Consider the following 24000-nt stretch of genomic DNA (forward strand, 5'->3'; position numbering starts at 1 on the left):
GCCATTTTAGTTTAATATCATTAATTTCGTATTGATTGTCGGTTAACCTGAAACTGTCAATTCTAAGCAGAAAATTAAAACATACCGCACGCAGCCAATTCGACGAGTTGGGCTTTTCCCCATTTATTCATACCAACAGGCCACCATTATCGAGCGTGGAAAGCTGGCTTCCTCCGACATTTGAGCCTAACAAACGGGTACCATACACTAACGATATCAGAGGTGGAACGACCATACCACATACAGTTGGGATGATATCCCGAATTGGTGGTTAGAGGCTTTTTATGGTTATTGTTTATGCGGAGAGTCTCCATCAAGGCGAATATTATGTACAATGTATTTTAGTTATTTTTACCGTGTACAATCATCTTACCCACAAAAACATCGAATTTGGAAAACATCGATTCTTATCAGAAGTTTCTGCCCATCAAAAGACGGAGTTTTTTTACGCAAGTTTGTTTTGATTGCTCGATTCATTCCTATACGCTTGCTCGTATAGCCAATCACAGGCATAGGTCTGCTGCGGTTCAGCCGCTTCCCTGAATTTCTGAACAGAAGCAGGGAACTTACCTCTTATCTGTCGTGTCGTGGTGTATTGCCGGCGATTGCTGCAGATCATCACGGATTAAATCTCCTGGAATCATGTCACAAGGTAGCGAATAACGATACTAGCTTCCCGTTTCGGTTCGGTTTCGCCTCTTCGTCCCTTCGCACAACCGGAAGTGATTTTGGTTTCAAATATTGATTTTGCATTTTGCGATAGTTGGCGCCGTCGTGATTTATGAATATTAAATTGAGGAATCTGCAAAGGCGGTGGATAACGGAGCATAATAATGATTAGTGTCCGGTCGGTAGCGGTGGTTGCAGTTTTGCTGCTATTTTTTATTCAGCAAATTCTGGCTTCCGCCGGAGACCAGAGCCAGTTCTTTCAGAATTGCTTGAAGATATGTGTACTGGAAAATTGCACTAAATGTGAGTATATATTTCATAATACCCAAGTAAACGGGGTAAATGGGTGAGAAAATCAGATGATTGATGGTATATTAATTTTTTATTGCATTGCAGCTGGATTGGCATTTAAACGAACCTTTCAAGGTAGCCAAAGTTCGATCAATAAACTACTGCTGTGGACCTGCTACGATGAGTGCGGCTACGATTGCATGTGGAAGACGACGAGTGCATTCCTAAAGCGGAACTGGACCACACCACAGTTCTATGGGAAATGGCCGTTCGTTCGATATCTCGGTCTGCAGGAACCGGCATCGGTATTTTTCTCGATGACCAACTTCGGAACGCACTATTCAATGCTGAAGAAGTTTCGACGGGAGGTTCGACCGGACAGTCCGATGTATAGTCTGTGGCACGTCTTCTCGTATATTTGCCTAAACGCATGGATTTGGTCAACGGTGTTCCACTCGCGGGATTTTCCCATAACAGAGCTGTTCGATTACGCTTTCGCGTACTCGATGGTTCTGGCATCTTTCTACTGCATGGTGATGCGAATGATACACCGAAAGTCCATGTACCTAAAAGGGTTATTCAGCTTCGTGTGTATTGTGTTTTTCATCAATCACTTTTCGTACTTGAGTGTTGGACGGTTCGATTATGCATACAATATGAAAGCAAATATTGTAACAGGTTGATATATTATTAAATAGATCGGAATTTGATGAGCCCTGTTTAAATTCTAATTCTCTTTAGGAATGGCCGGAGCAGCCGGTTGGATTCTGTGGTGTATGTTGCAGCGTCGCAAGCGCCGTTACGCGTGGAAATGCTTCCTTTTTATCGTATTAGCCACATCCTCGTTGCTATTCGAGGTAAACGACTTCCCACCGATCTTCTGGACGTTCGATGCCCACGCGATTTGGCACCTGGTCACGGCACCGCTCACTGTTCTCTTCTACAGGTGGGATAATCCTAAACTGAGATAATTTCCGCTCGGAAAAATTCCAGCCCATTTTCTCTTTCAGCTTCATAATTGATGACTGCAGAAGCCTACGTCAAGAGCTGCATGATGAAGCGGATGACGATACGCGGAAATTGCTGTAAAGACTGAATTTCCGGAAGACAAACCAGTTTATCCTTTTAGATGATAAGTGATACGTTGTAGTTGGCGATTTGAAAGACTTGACGTGTAGTTTATTTGGAAACATCCGTCAGCTGCCGGACGTTTTAGGGTTCAATTAAGAACAGCGGACAATAAGCGAGAGAATCTTACTCGAAGGTAGCGGGAGTGGATGATGTTTTCCAGGAACAACCAATTATATACTAATTATGAGAATGTTTTAAGCATCGTACTATTATTACTCGGTAGAAACTAGTAGATTTATATTTAAAAGCCAATACATACATTCTGGTCAAACCTTTCCGATTTATTTTTGAGAAAGGTAGGTTTTAAAAAAATATATAACAAAAAATATTTATAACTATTTAAAACCAATATTGATGTAATCTACAATAGATAGGTTGGCTTGTACCATATAGTCTGTAGGATAGGTAATGTGACTTTGGATGTTGTGCGATGTATTAATTTTTTTGTCTATGTTTTGTCGTTCCTCTTAATAAAAATAAATCGATGATTACCAATTTCGTTCAAGTTTTGTTTTACATACCTAAACGTCTTCAAAAATCAGTCAAATGACGCTGTATGAAAATTACTATTAGCAAAGGGAAAGTGTTGGCCTATGGATCTAAAGCTTGAGCCAATCGATAAAAATCTCCTATTCATCGATTTTTCTTAGAACAATGCGTCACCAGCAGCTGAATTTCGGGCATTCATTTCATCGAAGAGAAAGAAATTTCTACACATTCCTAATATGTAGAAGCTTCTTCCTCTTCGATAAAATTTATGCCCGGAACTCAGCTGCTGGACAACACAAATGGATATTTTTAGATGCTTGTAAAAATTTGTCAAAAAATGCTTTAATTCGAAATTTATGTACACAGCAAAAAAAAAAATGTAACATCGATCAATGTAATTCAAGCTGATGTATGAAATAATAATGTAATAGCAAAAAGCAGATACAATATTACATCAATGCAAGAACAACATGTGAAAATGGCATACAAGCTTTTTGTAAACAAACCTTCTTATGCCCTTTTCTCGCCACCCATATGAAACCAACGCAAACCAACAACATCACCGGATAGGGGAAGCTTTTCCCTTCCCGATGATGTTATTAGTTTGCGTGGGCGACCCGCGGTTGGCGAGAAGAGGGCCTACAAAGGTTTGTTTACAAAAAGCTTGTATGCACTTTTCACATGTGGCTCTTGAATGGATGTAATTTTGTTCGCAAAATCGATGTACATCGTACAACGTTATATTACACAACGGATGGATTGACCTGGTTGCAGCAGTTTGGATGTAATATTCAACAACTTTTTCTTTCTGTGTATACAGCAAAAAAAGTTGTTGAATATTACATCCAAACTGCTGCAACCAGGTCAATCCATCGGTTGTGTAATATAACGTTGTACGATGTACATCGATTTTGCGAACAAAATTACATCCCTTGATGTAATATTGTATTTGCTTTTTGCTATTACATCATATTTCATACATCAGCTTGAATTACATTGATCGATATTACATTTTTTTTGCTGTGTATGCACAGAAAAAAAAAGTTGTTGAATATTACATCCAAACAGCTGCACAGAGGTCATTCCGCCGGTTGTGTAATATTACGTTGTACGATGTACATCGATTTTGCGAACAAAATTACAACTATTGATGTAATATTGTATCTACTTTTTGCTATTACATCATTATTTCGTACATCAGCTTGAATTACGTTGATCGATATTACATTTTTTTTGCTGTGTGGGTCCAATATAAGGGACACTTAGGCCGACATTAGGTTAATGAATCGCTACAAGTGCGAGTGCAAGCATATAGGGTTTTTGATCTAATTTCCGTCCTACTACACAGCAAAAAAATAATTTTGATATCACATCAAAGTGGATGCACTACAATCATGTCGAAAATTTCATGTAATTTTTATGACCACATAAATAAACAAATGCACTAAAAGCAGCGTAATTTCAGTTCATGCATTGTATTAATGATAATTTTGTCCTTTTTAGCAAGTAATATTACACCATATTTTCGACATGATTGTAGTGCATCCACTTTGACGTGATATCAAAATTATTTTTTTGCTGTGTAAGGACATCCCGCACTTTACCACGCTTTTTGGAAAGCGTTTGAACAAAACATGGAATGTTTTCATCAAAGATAACTTCTAAATTTATCTACCTTTCCATACGTACCGTTGGATTTGATAAAGAGTCAAACAATGTTGAGATATTATTAAAAATCTAACACTGCTTCTTGCTTCTAAATTCGTCCTACGCGTTTCAATTCCGTCCAAACGCATTGAAACGCCATTAGATTTTCTTCTTCCTACGGATAAACGGAGAAAAAGGGGATGCGCTAGGATTTTTTTTTTTAATTCTTTATTAAAGAGATTTTTAGCCTTAGGCTAGTTCATCTCTAGATGGATGCGCTAGGAGCACTTCTTTTGTTTTGAGAACAATGAGCGTAAATATGCATACAATGCGCTCTAATAGGATTTATGTCGTAGCTAATGAACTAACGCATCTAAACAAACGTAGTATTGTTTTGTGCATGGTGAAATCATTGATATTATTGATGATTTCTGCTCGATAGAACGGAAATGGGCGATTACGACGAAGTAGCGCTCTTCCCTACGCCTGTACTGCCCCTGTACGGCATAACTGTTCTGTTAGCATTTTTGGCGAAAATGAGTTTTACATTGGAATCGATTGTCAAGTACCTACCAAGTACACGAAAAGTTTTCTTACTTCGCTAAGAAAATGTCGCGAAAAATAATAAAACTATCAATCCTTTAAATTTGTCGAACCTCTTAACGGAATCCCTTTATGAAGACCGTCTCGAATGAACTAAATTCTCCTCAAGAGCAGTCAATATTATGCAATTTTATCGGGTGGATATAAAATCCACGTGTTGAAATTAATGCTTATATCTACTCATAAAATTGTAAATTATTGACTAATTGATTGTTATGAGGTAGAAACGTGTATGAGTTTTTTTTATTTCTGACAAAATTTTAACAACTGTTTGCAGCGAGGTTTGCAGACTCCGCCACCGTCTGAAATTATAAAACTAGAAAAATGCGACAATTTTGGTTTTTAAATCAATTAATGTAAAAGAATCAAATTACCGTCCAATATTTGCAGCAAGCTGCTGGAACATTTTGAATCTTTGAAGTGTTCTTCCACACACTTAGAGTTTTTTGCCGAGATGGGCACCACCGAGCAGCTCGGCAATCTATTGTGCTGGATCTCAGTGAAAATTTTGCCGAGATTCAGTTAACAAACGGGAATTTGGCCGAAATCTCGGCTAACAAACATAAATTTTGCTGAGATATCAGTACAAATAAATGCCGAGCCTGCTCGGTGGTGCCAATCTCGGCAAAACAAATCTAAGTGTGCACCACGCTCGGTGACGCCATATTGATTTTGTTTGTGTACCTGAAAATCACGTAAATCCCGTTTTGCGGAAATATCGAAGTCCCAAACACACAAACACAAATACACGAAATCTGTTTACGTGAATATGCGGTCGATTTCACCAACATTTTTAGTGGACATGAGATGCAATGCAGGATATTTACGTAAATCGGATGTGAAGATTTTTTAGAGTTTGGCAAAAAGTAAATGGTATTTTATCTTTTTGCACAAAAGTTGAATCGATTTGTGATCTTCGACAACGTTGTTAGGTCCCAGATATGACAACAAGGCTGTCCACGAGACAGTTGCGATCAGCTGACTTTTTTGTTTGCCATCAAGTACTTTTAACAGATCACAGTATGTTTGTTGTTTTGATTCGATAACAAAGTTTGACAGATAAATTGAGGGGTTAGTGGATTTTCCTATGTTTCGAGGGATGAATCGATTAGCTTGGGACCGAAGATAGTACCAGAGCTGAGCCAAAAAGTTGAGCTCGTTTCTTCGGGACCTTCTGGTCTTAGAGTTACCTCTATGGTACACAGAAAAAAAAGTTGTTGAATATTACATCCAAACTGCTGCAACCAGGTCAATCCATCGGTTGTGTAATATAACGTTGTACGATGTACATCGATTTTGCGAACAAAATTACATCCATTGATGTTTCTTTAGTGATTGTTATCATTATTTCTGACGTGGCTGAAACAGATATTAGAAAATGTGACTCGGAGACGAGCCAGCCAACGGCTGAAAGTCTCCTTAATAAAGATATAAAAAAAAAAAAAATTAGAAAATGTATTATTGCGCATTTCACACCAAACTGGACTAATAAGCGCGTTTTCACTTATTAAAAAGTGTGATTAAGGGGTAACGCCTACCTGCAAACTTTCAAAAAATCAAACTTTTATTGTCCTAATCGAAAGTATATAAAGTCAAGAATATTTCCTCAAAAGATCAAGTTGATCCGATGAAAATTGTGAAAGTTATGCGACGTACAAAAATATTCACTTATAGTGGACTAAACCCAGCTTGAAACTTTAAACGCGATTATCTCGGAATCATATTTTCAAAACCGGTGCCAAAAATTTCTCGAAATGTATACATTCGATTCGTCCGATTCGTTTTGATTTCTGTTCAGTACTATTTTGTGTAGTCCACGATCGTTCGGATTTCGTCTATCATTTAATTTCAATTTTTTACAGCCGATCAAAGACAAATTTTAAGGATCAAAAATCGGCACTTCAACTTTGCAAGGCCGCCATTTTGTCAAAAAAATAAAAAAAATAAAAAACCGAACGATCAAGGACTAGTTTAACACATGCTTAACGATTTGGCATGTTTTTTTTTTTATTTCAGATGATTACATCGCAAACCGCAGTTGGCACCGCAAAAAGCGTTGGGGCAGTGCACCTTCCGATTACCAGCCGCTTGCCTTGTCATCTGAGCTATCCTAGAATTCATCATATGGGCAGATCAATAATCAATAAAAGCTTGCTTGAAAGTGAATACCTATCAGCACTTCCGATCGCAACTCTAGCTCCTTCAAGGCCCTGTGATCGAAGGCCCTTAAGATCGAAGATGCGATGCTCCATACATTGCTGCATAACCCGGAGCAAATTATTGTCCCATTATGAAAGGTATAAAGGAGGTATGCCTATCGTATGCGGGGAAATATATCCAATATGTGGGTGTGTATGATCTGCCAGTCTGCCACCTGAAGCTCTCGACAAAGATCAGGCGTTAGTGCTGGGGAAATACGGTAAAGTAAAGCACGTCGTAAGTGAAACATTATCAGCAGAGTTGGGTTTCGATATTCATACTGGAGTACGTAGTATATATATGGATACGAAAAAGGAATTCCTACATCGCTGCATTTCCGCATCGGAAGGGGAATGTATTCTATCTAGGGAACAAGAACGTGCGAGGGGGGCGACACATCTAAATCTCAAGTCTAGATGCTCAACAAATCTCCCACTAGCGAATCAATCTTCGAAAAATCTTCTTTCAATTCTCGCATCTACTTGCATCGCGCATCATCTTTTTGCAGGAAATCTTCAGAATCGACGTCAATCTTCTTTCTATCTACTCAGCGTGCGCGCAGCTAGCCACAGCAAAACCTAATCTTTCCTGCATCGTAGATAGAGTCGTCCCCCTCGAGAACGTGTGTTTTGTTTGCAAGATAATGTGCAACCAGATCAATTCCTGCCCGAAGCAGAAGGCTCGGAAGCAGCCAGAGAAGGGACAACTGGACGAAAAACGGAAGCAGGAAAGCGCGACCAGGACGAAGATCGAAGTGATAGCAGTTTTGAAACTAGTTCGTATGCAAGTGTGATGGCCGGAGGTGTCATAACGGACGCGATTGAGGTGCTCGTAATGGCACGAGATGACGAGATGACCCTAGAGATTGAAGAAAACAGTGAAGAAGAACAAGCAAGCGGAAACCAGGTTCAGCAGCGATTTAATTACCGTAAAGACCCGACCTACTTGATGGCGAAAGAGCTGTTAAATCGACAACAACATGTTATTGACGAGAAGAAAGCAGTAAGTTGCGAGCGCGGGAAAAAGCAGGGAGCAGTCACCTCCAAGGAAAAAAAAATAATACTAGAACGCTCTCTTTTTTGTTATTTACTAATTTAAAAAAAATAATCGGCTCCGTAAAGCATCTAAAATGTTTTCATATTTGCTGTATCTTGAACAAGTTTTTGGAAACGAGAATACTTACAATAGTTGAGTCTACTTGAGTTACTACGTAATCGGGTATTTACTCGTCAGTCGGCTTGTCTATTGGGCTCTATAAATTAATCAATCGAGATTTCAATAAAGCATATGTCTGCCCTTGGCAGATACGAGCCCCTCAATATACACGTCATTGTGTCTATTGGGATATACAGTCAATTCTGTTTTTACGCAATTTCAATTTTGTCATCATGATGGGAACAGAATTTTCAATACCCCCATATTTGTCTTTGTTTTTTATTATGATTTTTTTTAAAATGCGTGCGAAATTCAGTGTATATCGCGAATCGAATCTTATCGTGCGGGGTTTTTTTTCAGACCCACCGCAAATATGACTGCTCGAATTTACTACCTACCTAATGAAAGCGATGATTAAGATCGCAAACTGGTGCCCTATCATAACAGCTACGTCACTCATTTTTATTAGATTGGTTCAGAGTGGATGAAGAGTGCAAAAAAGGAGAAGTAGTTGATTAGCTGGCTCCTCTGCTTGAGCGAATTACTCAAACTGTACCTCGCGGCACACGGTTTTAAGCAATGAGATATATATACACATAGGGTCCAGTTTATGGCGAAACATTGCCACCTAATCTCCATTGATGTACATGCGGCAGACAGAATGACTTGCATCATACACATCCGATGTCTGTCAACCGCATGCCTTCTACGCCGTTGTGTTACCATAAATCCATATAATACTGCAATAATCCTGAAACGTGTAAATCCGTAATCGCGTTTCGACTGCGATAACAGTACATTATCGATTTTGCTTCTTTACTCGTGGCAAAGCAGCGTATGAGCCGAAAATTGCAAGTATCTTTAGGTGTTTACGCGCACTGTCTACTTAATTAGGTTTTAAAGGTCAGTTGCTGTCGTGTCGCACTGTTATCGGTGGCAAATAATTGAAAATATAATCCTTTGTGAAAAATCAATGATAATGCTTTCGAAGAAAATAAACTCAATTTTTAGAATCTTTATTTTATTCAACTTTTAAATACATTTGTTTTAGAATAAGTACTCGGGAGAATGAAATGGGGACAAATTACTTCGCTATAGCTAATATCCTATTAAGTGAGGGTTTATACTTATGTATCGAATCGAATATTAGAACGTCCAAACTCTTATCACGGTTTTCCTCAGCTCGCCGGACTGAAGAATACTGATTATTGGTTTACAATTACGGTGTTCAATCGACCGCAAGGCATTGTTAAATCTTGCTATAATACTCACTATGTACAGTACAGCTACCATTTTCGTCGACTTGTAGTATAATTTTGATCTAAATTCGAAAATTCCTATGTTTTCTACTGCTTTTTAAAATTATACGAAAGTTTCGTCTCAGCTCAGCAGAAATTCAAGCGAGAACTATGAGATCCGCTACCTACATACAACGAATTTACTAAGTTTCAAAAAAGACCAATTGAATATATGTAAGGCATACGTTTTTGCTTCAGTTGATTTCGTCTGACCAACATTACGTTTAATTGATCGATCAGTTGCACAATTTCTTTGTTTTTTTTTGTTGTGTAAAATCGGATCAATTACGAGGTAGGTATACTGTGAGGAAAATGAAAGTCACATGGAGCAACACGTACGAATGGGAAAGAAACTATGCTTAAACTACTGAAATTGTCATTTTTTTTTTTCTTCAAGTAAGTACGCCGCGATCAAGATCTACTCCGTCACAGTGGAACTTAGTTCGTCGCTGTCTTTGTCTTCCTCATCCAACGTTCCAACCGCCCAGGCAAAAATTCCCGATAGGAATATGAAAAATCCAGCTGCGTAGAACGAGATATCCCACGTTTCGGTCAGATCGTACATTAAACCAGCTAGCGGAGGTCCGATGAGACTGCCGATGCCCTGAACCAGCAGGCACAATCCGTAGGCGATGGTGAAATCGTCCAGACTGACCAACCGCACCAAGATGATCGGCGTAAAGGAAAAGGTACTGGCGAAGGTGAATCCGAACAGTCCACACAACATGGCCATTGTGGCATAGTTTGATACCAGCAAAGGCATCAGGACGATGGATATGCCGCACACTGTTTGGATGGAAAACAGATTGGAGAATGATTGATATTTAAGGTAGAGAAAATGGATTTTGTACACACTTAGAAATTTTTACAGAAATCTGTAAAATTTTACCGAAAACTCAACAGCTGATCGTTCGGTAAACAGTTTCACAGATTTCCTGTAATTTTTTACAAATATCTGTGAATTTTTCACAGATATCTGTAAATAATTACAGGAAAACTGTAAAAATGTTTACCGAACGTTCAGCTGTACCGAAAGTTCAGCTGTTGAGATTTCGGTAAAATTTTACAGAAATCTGTAAAATAATCTTAGAGTGTACCATTAAAACGATAAAAAGGTGCTTAAACTTTTGAAAAGCACTCCTTTACTGCGTAGCTATTCAGATTTAGTGTCCTGCCCAGATTTTTTTAAAGCGTCAGAAAAGCTTCTAAAATTAAAAAAAAATTCTAAAGCCGATTTTAAAAAAAGCTTCTAAAGAATGTTCTAAAAGAAACTTCTAACGAAAATTCTAATGTAAGCTTCTGAAGAAGATTTTAAAAGAAGCTTTAAATAAGAATCTAAAAGAAGCTTCTAATGATTCTAAAAGAAAATTGTGAAAAATGCTACTAAAGAAGATTCTAAAAGGAAGCTTCTAAAAATGATCCCAAAAGAAGATCGTATAAGAAGCTTCTAAAGAAGATTCTAAAAGAAGCATCTACAGAAGGTTCTAAAAGAAGCATCTAAAGAAGATTTTAAAAGAAGCTTCTAAAGATGATTTTAAAAGAAGTTTCTACAGAAGATTTAAAAAAAGGTTTTAAAACAGCTTCAAAAGAAGATTCTAAAAGAAGCTTATAAAGAATATTCTGAAAGAAGCTTCTTAAAAGGGTTCTAAAAGATACTTCTTAAGAAGATTCTAAAAGAAGTTTCTACAGAAGATAAAAAAAAAGTTATAAAGATTATTCTAAAAGAAGGTTCTAAAAGCAGCTACAAAAGAAGATTCTAAAAGAAGCTAATATAGAAGATTCTAAAAGAAGTTTCTAAAAGATGTTTCTAAAGAAGTTTCTAAAAGAAGCTTCCAAAGAAGTTTTTATAATAATCTTCTGAAGAAGATTCTAAAGAAGATTCTGAAGAAGATTCTAAAGAAGATTCTAAAGAAGATTCTAAAGAAGATTCTAAAGAAGATTCTTTAAGAAGATTTTATAAGAAGCTTCGAAAGAAGATTCTAAAAGAAGCTTCTAAAGAAGATTCTAAAAGAAGCTTCTAAAGAAGATTCTAAAAGAAGCTTATAAGGAAGATTCTAAAAGAAAATTCTAAAAGAAGCTTCTAAAGAAGGCTAAAAGATGCTTCTAAAGAAGATTCTAAAAGAAGGTCCAAAAAGAAGTTTAAAAGAAGATACTAACAGCTTCTAAAGAAAATTCTAACAGCTTCTAAAGAAGATTCTAAAACAAGCTTTTAATGAAGACCCTAAAAGAAACTTCTAAAGAAGACTATAAAACATGCTTCTAAAGAAGAATTTAAAGAAGGTCCAAAAAGAAGTTTAAAAGAAGATACTAACAGCTTCTAAAGAAAATTATAACAGTTTGTAAAGAAGATTCTAAAACAAGCTTTTAATGAAGATTCTAAAACAAGTTTCAACGATGATTCTAAAAGAAGCTTCCGAAGAAGATTCTAAAAGAAACTTTTAAAGAAGATTCTAAAAGAAGCTTCTAAGAAAGATTCTCTAAGAACATTTAAAAGAAGATTCTAAAAGAAGCTTATAAAGAAGATTCTAAAAGAGCTTCTAAAGAAGTTTCTGAAAGAAGCTTCTAAAGAAGTTTTTAAAATAGTCTTCTGAAGAAGATTCTAAAGAAGATTCTATAAGAAGCATCGAAAGAAGATTAAAAGAGAAATTTTGTAAAAGAAGACACTAAGGAAGGCTAAAAGATGCTTCTAAAGAAGGTTTAAAAATAATCTTATAAAGGAGATTCTATAAGAAGCTTCTAAAGAACATTCTAAAAGAAGTTTTTAAAGAAGATTCTTTAAGAAGCTTCTAAAGAAGTTTCTAAAAGAAGCTTATAAAGAAGTTTTTAAAATAGTCTTCTGAAGAAGATTTTAAAGAAGATTCTAAAAGAAGCTTCATAAGAAGATTATGAAAGAAGCTTCTGAAGAAGGTTAAACAGGAAAATTGTAAAAGAAGATTCTAAAAGGTGCTTCTAAAGAAGATTCTTAAAAAAATCCTTAAAGAAGCTTATAATGAAGACACTAAAAGAGACTTCTAAAGAAGACTATAAAACATGCTTCTAAAGGAAAATCTAAAGAAGGTAAAAAAAAAGGTTTTAACAGAAGATGCTAACAGCTTCTAAAGAAGATTCTCAAATAAGGTTTTAAAGAAGATTCTAAAAGAAGATTCAACGATGATTCTAAATGAAGCTTCTGAAGAAGATTCTAAAACAAACTTTTAAAGAAGATTCTAAAAGAAGGTTCTAAAAGAAGCTTCTAGAGAAGATCCTAAAGGTAGCTTCTAAGAAAGATTCTCTAAGAAGACTCTAAAGAAGATTCTAAAAGAAGCTTCTAAGAAAGATTCTCTAAGAACATTTAAAAGAAGATTCTAAAAGTAGTTTATAAAGAAGATTTTAAAAGAAGCTTATAAAGAAGATTCTAAAAGAAGCTTCTAAAGAAGTTTCTAAAAGAAGCTTCTAAAGAAGTTTTTAAAATAGTCTTCTGAAGCTTTGAAAGAAGGCTAAAATAAAAATGCTTCTAAATAAGATTCTAAAAGGTGCTTCTAAAGAAGATTCTTAAAAAGATCCTTAAAGAAGCTTATAATGAAGACACTAAAAGAGACTTCTAAAGAAGACTATAAAACATGCTTCTAAAGGAGAATCTAAAGAAGGTTAAAAAAGGTTTAAACAGAAGATGCTAACAGCTTCTAAAGAAGATACTAACTGCTTCTAATGAAGATTCTCAAATAAGCTTTTAAAGAAGATTCAACGATGATTCTAAAAGAAGCTTCTGAAGAAGATTTTTAAACAAACTTTTAAAGAAGATTCTAAAAGAAGCTTCTAAAGAAGGTCCTAAAAGAAGTTTTAAAAGAAGATTCTAACAGAGGCTCCCGATGAACTTTATAAGAAGCTTCTTTTCTTAAAGAAGCTTTTAAAGAAGATTCTAAAGGAAGCTTCTTAATAATATTATAAAAGAAGCTTCTTACGAAGATTAAAAAAGAACCATATAACAAAAGCTTCGTTTGGAAACTCATTCTAGCTGCTTACCCGTTTGACTTTAAAAAAAAACATAGGTAGGACAGTAAATCTGAGTAGCTTTGCAGTAAAGGAACGTTTTTATCAGGAGGTTTAAGGAGCGTTAATAGTTTCAATGGTACATAGCTGCCATTTAATGTATAGTAGACTAGTGGTTCATCGTACTACATAGTCAACACACCATGCATTTTCGACTCCATCCGCTGATACTTACTGAACATACAGATCATGTATGTTTTGGTCACATTAATCCACGGTTGGTCGCCCAGCCATCCGAGAACGATCATGCCGACGGTGTTGGTTATACCGATAATCGAGATCATATTGGCACTGTCCTGCTCGGTGAAGCCATACATCAGCATGTAGTCCGGGATGTAGAAATATGGGATGATGTACCTGCGAGGGGGTAATTTGAGCTGACTGTTTGTACGAGTGGTTTATCAGGGCACTTACCAAATAAAGAGCAGAAGAGTCGAACTCATCATCATGCTGAACTTGTATTCTAAGAAAAGCGAAAAGTCGAACATGGTTTTCAAGGCATCTATGAAGTCGTCGTACCATTTCTGCGAGGGACATTAAACAGATTGTTAATTTTGTACACACAGGTAAATAAGTAGTAAAATTTGTAACAAATCAAAGTAACGACATAAAAAATAGCAAGCAAATTTTGGGCGGATTGTGTTTTCTCTTGAATTCTATATTATAGTGGATTTTATTTTAATCATGCAATGAGGCGTTTCTTTTCCTAGAACGTAACTGGACGTCGTCAAAATAATCAATTTCAGCGAATGAAGAATCGATCACAGCCATGGCTTGTAAAAAGTAAAAACAGGAAAGCATGACTCATCATAACTGAAATTAAAACAAGTTATTTAACACTAGAAATGCTGAACTTTGCAAAAGCTAGAGAGCAAAGACCCGTATATTAAATTTATGATGCATATAAATAGCACAATCAACTGGGTTCAGTATCCACTTATCCACGCTGCTTTAATACTATTTCAAACCTACGTTGACTGAATCAACGAATTCCTTTATGTCATAAGTATGTCAATGCGTTTCCGTAGCTCCATGAAATGATCTGCTATGTAATCGATCATAAACAAATATCAAAAGCGTAAACAATCCAATCGATTACAAATAAATAAAGTGAAAATGCAGCACTCTTTATCGATACATCTTTCCTATGTAGAAAAAACTTCATTGTGCTCACCACATTAAAAGACTTTAGAACTAAGTGGAACTTATCGATCAGCAGAGCCATATTCAAGTTGTTTTCATGATGTTCGAGCATTCATTTAAGTGGGACCCACAATAATGCGTTGACGAAGGGGTTCGTCCGTCAAATAACAGGTGTAACGCATGTCTAGTTACTTTTCCACCGACATCTCTAAATTTAACGCTGACGCTGACGTTGACGCAGCTTTGTGGGTCCCGCTTTAGTCGTGTAGTTTAGTACACGTGTATTTAGAAAAAAATCTTCAATGAGATGGACAAAATGTCTCCACCTGTCTTTACCGGTACTTTTCAAAATTACAACCGGGGGAAGGGGGAATTCTGCAATATATAAATTATATACAACTAAAGGCCGGCGCACAATGCATACGTTTTCGGGTTTTTTGACAGATAATGCATGGGCTAACTGTCAAAAAACCTGAAAACGTATCGATTGTGCGCTGGCCTTAAGCTTTTACCGAAATTCTTGGAAGTTATGAAAACACCATTTGGGACATTGGTGAGCTTCAAGAAACCAGAGTCAATGTTATAATAAGAGTCACGCCAAGAGTGAAGCCAGAAGTACCAATCGAACTGTCAAGCGGGGTACCAAACAAGCAAAGTAAATAAACATTATTGTTCCCACAGCCAGTGAACTACAAGTATTGCATTCATTACTGACAATATTTTAGTAATTTTAGATGAAAAACCTTTCTTCACTTTATTTAGTACATTGTGGTATTTATAAGTTATACCAAGCACTTGCTTGAACATTTGTCACGTTCTATAATTCTTTTTGTCTCCCAGAAGCTCCGTTATTGACATGAAATTTTTCACTTCTGTATGAAAGTCATCCGATGCTTACGAAAAAAATTAGGCTGCCATTTACTCAGACGAAAAAAAAAATCACAAGCAGTGCTGCTTGTTCGCAATATTTTCTCTTGGCGGGACTCTTATTATAACATCGACTCTGCAAGAAACTTCGTAGATCTTCATGAAACTTCAGAAACTCCAGGGAACTTCGTCACGTCTGATATCATAAGAGCGCGACAATTTTTAAAACAGGGAATCCATCTTCTTGTATTTTGACAGTAGACTGCGTCGCCCATAATTAAATAGTTTTTGCACGGTCGTTTCCGCGAGAAAAGAAGAACACGTCACAGACAAAAAGAAGCCAGTTGTCTCCTCTTCCTCTTAGAATTTTCTTTACAATATGCTGAGATTTGTATTGTATACTCATTTACTGCAGGTAGTATGAGCAGCAAAAGCCATGCCAGCTTCACGATGAAGCTGACGTCAACCACCGAGCTTTCCTATAATGGACCACACAGCCAACCAGAACAACTAAGCGACTGAATTCAATTGACTCAGAGCATTTTCTTTCCATACGAAATTTACTCATATTTGGAAAACCTGCAGTTACTCATTAGCTAGAGTAAATTGAATTCAGTCGCTGAGTTGTTCTGGTTAGCCGTATAACAAGAGCTGAAAATTCAAGCACATCCATGTGGTGCTGGACCGGATCAAGTAGCAATGCACGGCACCGCCATTTTTTGGGGACGACGAGAGCTGCAGTGGCGGGCAGTACGATTTATACCCCGTACAGACTATGGCTTATATCATGTAATATAGGCCGTCTTGCAATGAGCACTCATACATCTACCATATATCTACATCTTTTTCACTGGAAATCCTGAGTGCTCATTGCAAGACAGCCTATATTACATGATATAAGCCATAGTATGTACGGAGTATTAGTAGCCGGTGGAAACTAACGATTTTAAATTGGCTCACTACTTGACTAGCCTATAGGACCCAAGCAAATCGATTAACGTACCCCATTCTAGTCAAAATTCTATTAATACACTATGTTCGACAGATAAAATGAGGGGTTCGTGGATTTTTCTAAGTTTCGAGGGGTGCATCGATTAGCTTGGGACCGAAGATAGTACCAACTGAGCCAAAAAGTTGAGCATGTTTCTTCGGGACCTAATTCGGGACGGTATTAGGTTCGGCTTTGAGCAGTGCTCGACAGGGACCCAGCAAAAGCGCTATTTTTTCAAATGTAGCAACCACCGATACGAGCAGCTGATGAAGTGTTTGCCAGTTAAATAATCGCGGTGGCATAGGAGGAAGCTTTGTACAAGAGCAGTTAAATTTGACCAAAGCAGTCAAAGCTGAAGTGCGTAAGTTATAAAATTTGCTCTTGTCGTTTTTAGTTTAAATGAAGACTCTACCCAAATTGTCAATTTCAACTACAAGACTAATTTACGTCAACTGAACCAGATGCATGGTCATTTTCAATTAAATGCTTACGCTTATTTAAATTGCAAAAAAAACAACAACAAAAATGAACAACTTTTTTCATTTCAATTGACATACACAAATGACAAACAGCAAGTAGCACTAATGTGCCTCATGAGTTTCATACGATGGACATTATGAAATTTCATACGATGTGCATTATGAAATCATTGGCCTCAAAACGACAAACACTCATAGCTTCAATCTTATGAAATTAAAATAAATTCTTATCGAAAAAAAATATAAGATAATGTAATGAAAAATGTTCGATTTATTTTCTCAGTGTAGGAGTTAAAAAATAGCACCTACACTGTACCACAACATCATCCTCTGCTCGAATGAAACCTCAGACCATTCAAATCGAAACATCGAAATCGGTTTTTTCGAATGATAGCTGCAACCGGATGACGGTTGTTTTGTAATCAGATGGTGCTCCTCTCGAATTGCGAGAAGCGAATGGACCTCAGTTGAAATACGTAATGCTCTCTGTAGATTGATTGTCATCCTAAATTGAAATGCATATGGATCATTCTAGCTAAAGTGGGTACACCACCTGTGGTCGATGTCACCGATTTGAGCCAAACTTGGCCAAAACGCTTATTTTGGCATTCTGAACAAACGCCTTTTTTCGATTTTACTCTGAAGTGCCAAGATCCCTCTCGGCTACAACCCTGGATTCTCAAGATAAAAAAAAACAACTTTCAGAAGAGATTACTCCACAAAAAAATAAGCTATTCGTGATGTTAGAACGTCAATTTGAAGGTTTTTTTTAATGTAGATTCTTATAGGTGTACTCACATTTTGTTTTTGTTATAGTAACTACGTCAAATGCGATAAGCAATAAGCTTCAAATTCGTAGAAGAAGAACAGTTACGTTCATGAATGGAAAGTGTGTTTTCAACAAATGAAAAATAAAGGTTCAACGTTTATTTTTCTTTATAATATAATAAAAAAAAAAGCATTCTTGCTCGTGAGACTGTATCTAATAAAATAAATTATTTACTCAAATAAGGGTATTATTTAACCAGCAGCTGTCATCCACAATATATACGTACCTGCTAATCTATCTGATTTCATCGTACTTCTAAAGCACAACATTTTGGCTGTATGCCAGAGGAACGTACTTTTCACTTTTAGGAACACAATTAAATTATGGACATAAGTAAATAAATGAGCTAGTTATAATTTCAAAAGATGGGAATCCTGCCCAGAACACGTTAAAAAATAACATAAAAATATTATTATGCCATCGGCGTAAGGAATTCAAAAAATACAAAATTAAAAAATATTAAATAGCATTGATTTTCCACCAGAAAAGCTCAAAACTACCACCACTCACAAAAACTGTTTGTCCAAATCATTTGCCCTTTGAAAAAAAAAAATCAAGTAGAAGAGTTTTCCAAAGTGTGGTGCAAATTTGAGCCCAAAATATTATAATATAAAAAATCCCGCCCATGGTGAAAATAGGCCATTTTTTGACAATTTTGATACCTACTGGTAATCAGTCTGTTTACTATAGTTACTATATCAAAAACAAAATGTGAGTACACCTATAAGAATTTACATTAAAAAACCTTCAAATTGACGTTTAAAGATCACGAATAGCTTATTTGGATGTGGATTAATCTCTTCTGAAATCTGAATTTTTTAAGATCTCGAAATCCAGGGTTGTAGCCCAGAAGGATCCGAGATCCTTTAGAGTAAAATAAAAAAGGCGTTTGTTCAAAATGCCAAAATAAGCGTTTTGGCCAAGTTTGGCTCAAATCGGTGACATCGACCATAGCTTTTTAAAATTCTGTACCCTCTTGAGCTGGAATGACCCATATGTTATTGGTTCAGCCCCATATCGCAAATCACCCAATACGATGATGTAAATAACTTCATCGAACGTCATTTGCTGATTTGAGGTGATAAACGAGGTGGAAATATAGTCATCGCTATCAGTGGTGGTACGAACATTGTTAAAGCGTTGAAAACGAAGATTTTCTTTTTCGTGGTGGAGGAAGTTTCCTCTTCAACCAACAAATAATTTTTGTGTCCATGTTGGAATGGTTGTTCATGGCTGTTCAATATGGAAATGTAAACAACAGAATTATAAATCTAATATAAACCATAAGCAAGCCTTCCTGTTCTTTAATTGTTGTCCTCTGACCGCTGTATCTTGTAAAGTCAATTTTAAAATAAATATCATCCTTATTGGGATGACAGTCTTATGGGTGCTCATCAGCTGATGTCGAATTCAACCATAAGGCAATCATCCAAAATTCGAAAACATATTGTTAAAGGGCTCGAGCAATGCAATAATCGTTCGAAGTATTGCGGATGTTTTTGTTCAGTGTGGTTCGTCAGTAATGGCACTGCTCAGCGTTGCCAGATATACCGATTTATCGGTGTTTATACCGAATGTCGGAATAAGATACCGATATACAGATAAGGTTCCTCAGAATACCGATTTTTGAGGTTTTATACCGATTTATACCGATTTTTTTTTTAAATAATCAATATGCGCTCGAATTTCGGAGAAAATTATTGTGAGAGACTTGTATCTTTTTGAATATCTTAAATTTTTTGAGCCTTTAATACCCCGTACAGACTATGGCTTATATAATGTAATATAGGATGTCTTGCAATGAGCACTCATGCATCTAGTTTCACTGGAAATCCTAAAAAAAATATTCAAAAATGTCTCATTAATACTCTTTCGATTAATGTTTCAATTTCCTCACCGTTTTTGGCTACCCATGAATCGATAAACACTCGATGGTTCTTTCTTGTAATTCCAGGGGATTCGGGAAATACTTTTTAAACATTATTTAACTTCCTGGATTTGTACCATTTTTCCCCTGGAATTTTCTTCCACCTTACATCGTAAATTAATTTTTGATTCCTCTCGGAAACTTATTTCGACTTCCCTTAGAAGCTTCTTCAGCCTTCGCTCGAATGACTCTTCCGTCTTCTCCCGCCAGTTTTTTCAACTTTCCCGGAACTTCAGGGATGCTTCCAGGTTTTGATTGCGGATCCACACTAGCTGGTCGTTGGTCCCCGGTTCATTCGCTGATGGGTCGATAGGTAGGGTCCAGGTGTGGGAGCTGCCTCCCTGGCGTGGTGCTCAGCACGGAAAACAAGATCGAAGGAAAACAAATCAAATGGAAAAAAAATACTTCACAAGTCCCATGAAATTCTGGAAAAATTTAATGGTTTTTCGCACAGTTCCATTAGTTTCAGGAGAATTGAGAGAACTTTAGGAAGCTCCGAGAACATCAGGACAGATTCATAAATTTCAAGGTAATCGCTGAAATTTTAAAGGAGTTCCGAGAAACTCGGGAAATTTCCGAAAACTTCAGCAATGTTCCGAGGGGCTCATGCAAATTTAAGAAACGTAAGGGAAGTTACATAAACATTAGCACATTGTGAGAACATTTTATGGGAGATTCCGTGATTATTAATGGTAGTGTCGATAAATTTCAAAAATTAGAAAAATCGGGAAGATCAGAGAACTTCAATGCTGATGTTACAATAAATTCAAGAATATTATGAGAGCGCTTAAGAAATTTCGTAATCTTCAAGAAAGTCTAGATACCTTCAAAGTTGATTAGAGATATTCCGGTAGTCTCATTATCATCAGGGAAGTTCCAAGTATTTCAAAGATGATCAGAGTACTTCAAAACAGCCCGAGGAAATATGGAATATTCCTAAGTACAATTCAGGAATGTTTCAAAAACTTCAGGGGCATTGCGGGGTCTTCAGGGATGTTTTATGACCATTTGGATTTTTTTTTTTGATCATTAAAACATCCCCCAAGAGCACTTTCTTCCGGAATTATGTCCTTGTTTCTTTCGACTGTTTCGTTAGCACTCTGGCTTCCGACTTCCTCCAGAATTTTTTTCCAATCTACCTTAGAAAGTTTCTGCCAGCGCCTCCAGGAAGTTCAATTAAACTTCTCCCAGAACTTTCTTTCTAGTTCTGGAATTTTGTCCATTTGTTTTTTTTTACTTCTATTGGAAGGTTTTTCCGAGCTTCTTCTGAATTCCCCTGGAAATGGCTACTTCTGGAATTGACTTCCGATTTCCGAAACTTTGAATGTGAAATACGATTTTTTTTCTGGAAGTTTCCTTAAATTTTCGCCAGAAGTTTTTCAATTTATGCCTTGACAGTTGCACGAATGTTTTTCCGACTTCTCTCAGAACTTTCCTCAAATGTCCTCCAGGAGAGCTTCTTTCTCTGGATGTTGTTTTCAGCTTCCTCCAGAAGCTTATTCAAACATTCCTCGGAGTTTTCTTTCGGAATTTTTCGATCATAGTCCAAAAGTTAAAATTTTCGCTTTCAAAAACGGCAAAAACATAAAATTAATTAAAATAGTAAATACCGATAAATACCGATTTTTTAAAACCTTTGGTACCGATAAGCTTTAAAACATTCTGGCAACGCTGGCGCTGCTACAAAGCAAGACCATGCTGGAGGTGGCTTGGTTCGATGCCCAGCCCAGTCTAGAAATGTTGTATGATCTTTGAATGTGATTCATGAAGCGTTTTAGAGCTCATCAGCAATTTATATTGGTAAACACATTCCGTATAATAAAACTTTTGAATGTGCACGCATCATTTGGCTTGAAATTCGATTATTTCACACTCTGTATCTAATGTACCCTTTGTCTGTATCTTGGGGTCAAACCCCAGACAATTTTTGCAATCTTGATTATTCGTCAAAACGAATTTTTCTCCGACATTTTTACATGCTAAAGTCTTCTTGATACGTCTGCCTCTTAGTTGAGACATATTTCGAATTTAGTTTTGAAGGACCTTCGATTTTTTTTAGAAGTACAGAAAAAGGGTTAATGCACATCCATAAAATATGGCTAAATGCATCTTGGACTTAAATGTTCCAGCAAGAAGAATAATGCAGGAATTCTGTTCGATGATTAAACATAACTTTTCAGTACGTGAGAAACCAGTTATTTTATTTATTTTATTGAACCGGTCAATAATGGAAGCAAAATATACGCAGCAGTTGTTTTATATGAAACGTTGCATACCTTTAGGCGTTATCACCACGAACAACCCAAGTAACATTGCAGGTTTTATCGCGGTTTTATAGCATTCTACAAGTTTAAATCATGGTCTACAGAATCCTTCTTCTTCTTCTTCTTCGCATTTCAAGCTTATTGCATATCGCATATTAGCTTATTGCGTGCTCACAACTTAGTGTTCTAGATGCTCTTCCACAGTTATTAATTGAGAGCTTTCGATGCCTGTACCATTTTTGCATTGGTATAATTGTGTGGCAAGTCCAATCATACTTCTATGCCCAGAGAAGTCGAGAAATTTTCCAACCCGAAAAATTCCTAGACCGGACCGGGAATCGAACCCAGCCACCTCCAGCATGGTCTTGCTTTGTAGCTGCGCCTTTACCGACTGAGCTAAGGGAGGTCACTATACAGAATCAGAATCCTCATAAAACCAAAATTGATACTTGGGAATAATCCAGGACCAGTCTTGTAAGTGGTCACCGTAGTCGAAATATGTTCTGTGATAATCGACTGCCTTTGCTTCCGACACTTGCAAAACAAGCTATCAAATTACAGTACCAAACTAAAATGTCATATAACAGGCTCTGTCATACGACACCGTTGCCGAAGACCGTCACGAATGTATTTATTTAAATATAAGAGCTGCTGCTTGTGTGAATTCTGAAAAGAGCAAGCAACGATGTCCTAGTAATAACATTTCTGATCAGAAATGGTTTAATTTGCACCACATTGAGGAATTGGAACGAAATCACACATGTCATATGATAGTTATTTGAAAATTTTCTTTTTGCTCGAATGTTGTTCTACCGTTTGTGTTGTGTAAGAGAGACGATGGTAGAGCATGAGAGTATGAATAAAAACAGACTGTCACGCATGACAACGAATCGAGTGTCGTAAAAAAAACGTCAACAGTTTCAACCCCTGGACCAGGACCAAGAGTTCAAAGGTGATCCAATTATTAAACATTTATATTTTTCAATAAATTTTACATGGTTGATAGATGTATTGCAATGGATGGTTAGATAAAAGAATAAACAAAGTTTTTCTACAAATATAACTTAATTTAATTTAATTTAATTTTATGTAGATGAACGCGTCATTGGGACGGTACTTATGGATATTTTTGGTCGGTATTGAAAATTTAGTCGTTTGCTGAATTTATGTATGGGCCTAAATTAAGGGCATTTAGGCCGACTTTACATCCATTTCCCCTAATAGCTTAGTTTACAACTGTGGTCAAAAATGTTTAAAACATATTTTATCACAATATTTCTAATACTGAGTGTCAAAATCACATGTTTTGTAGTTCAACAATTGATCACTGATTAGCATATCACCATGATCGGTGAACAATGTTAATCTCCCACCCCGAGTTCAGATTGACTTTGATGACATTTAGGTGGTCGACGAGTTCGTGTGTTTGGGCTCACTGGCTACCGCCGAATATGATATTGATAAATTGAAAGACGCATTATGGCAGGGAATTTTGCCTACTTTGGACTCCGGAGGACGCTCCGATCGAATAAAATTAGTCACCTCACGAAGTTCACTATCTACAAGACGCTGATTAGACCGGTGGTCCTCTACGGCCACGAGACCTGCACACTTAGATTTTTTTGCCGAGTTGGGCACCACCGAGTAGCTCGACAATTTATGTTGCTGGATCTCAGTGGAAAACTTGCCGAGATTCAGCTAACGAACATAAACTTCACTGAGATCCACCATTATAACGACTTTCTTCCACCAGCAGGCCTGTTGCTCCCGTAGGCAGGACTGAGATCCATCAAAATAAAATGCCGAGCTGCTTGGTGGTGCCCAACTTGGCAAAAAATCTAAGTGTGTGGACTTTGCTCGTGGAGGACCAACCGAACGGAAGATGATGCGTACCATCTACGGTGGAGTGCAGCTGGATTGCGGAACGTGGAGGAGGCGAATGAACCACGAATTGCACCAGCTGCTGGGAGAACCATCCATCGTCCACAC

The 24000-nt window shown here is 36.9% G+C and overlaps 3 protein-coding genes across 4 annotated transcripts in view; 2 read left to right on the plus strand and 1 right to left on the minus strand.

Annotated features, from left to right (window-relative positions):
• The first annotated feature begins 506 nt into the window (after nt 1–506).
• PGAP3 (Per1-like protein PGAP3) lies at nt 507–2542 on the plus strand. Its single transcript, XM_065218405.1, has 4 exons — nt 507–972; nt 1066–1638; nt 1702–1906; nt 1971–2542. The coding sequence occupies exons 1-4, from the start codon at nt 834–836 to the stop codon at nt 2047–2049; spliced, it is 996 nt and encodes a 331-aa protein (XP_065074477.1). The 5' UTR covers nt 507–833; the 3' UTR covers nt 2050–2542.
• Nucleotides 2543–9188: 6646 nt separating this feature from the next.
• Nucleotides 9189–24000, minus strand: part of chk (chaski) — a 67912-nt gene continuing 53100 nt past the window's right edge. For both annotated transcript variants that reach the window (XM_065218447.1, XM_065218446.1), the window contains 3 exons: nt 13926–14035; nt 13687–13868; nt 9189–10268 (listed from right to left, as the gene is read on the minus strand). In XM_065218447.1, coding sequence (XP_065074519.1) covers nt 9901–10268; nt 13687–13868; nt 13926–14035 — 660 coding nt within the window. In that variant the 3' untranslated portion in view covers nt 9189–9900. The remainder of the gene's footprint in view (nt 10269–13686; nt 13869–13925; nt 14036–24000) is intronic.
• LOC135698457 (uncharacterized) overlaps nt 15166–24000 on the plus strand; it is a 202774-nt gene continuing 193939 nt past the window's right edge. The window contains exon 1 of the mRNA XM_065218456.1: nt 15166–16873. The gene's annotated coding sequence lies outside the window, so the exon portion shown is untranslated. The remainder of the gene's footprint in view (nt 16874–24000) is intronic.

The sequence above is a fragment of the Ochlerotatus camptorhynchus genome, unplaced genomic scaffold, assembly GCF_037179485.1.
Source record: "Ochlerotatus camptorhynchus isolate MF236.1 unplaced genomic scaffold, CSIRO-AGI_Acam_v1.1 ptg000086l, whole genome shotgun sequence".
NCBI classification, from domain to species: Eukaryota; Metazoa; Arthropoda; class Insecta; order Diptera; family Culicidae; genus Ochlerotatus; species Ochlerotatus camptorhynchus.

What these genes read in the sequence shown, in the direction of transcription:
- PGAP3 (XM_065218405.1), top strand. Translation starts at nt 834, where the DNA reads ATGATTAGTGTCCGGTCGGTAGCGGTGGTTGCAGTTTTGCTGCTATTT. An exon ending in ACTGGAAAATTGCACTAAAT is followed by an intron (nt 973 to 1,065) that starts GTGAGTATATAT and finishes ATTGCATTGCAG; the next exon opens with CTGGATTGGCATTTAAACGA. An exon ending in CTCACTGTTCTCTTCTACAG is followed by an intron (nt 1,907 to 1,970) that starts GTGGGATAATCC and finishes TTTCTCTTTCAG; the next exon opens with CTTCATAATTGATGACTGCA.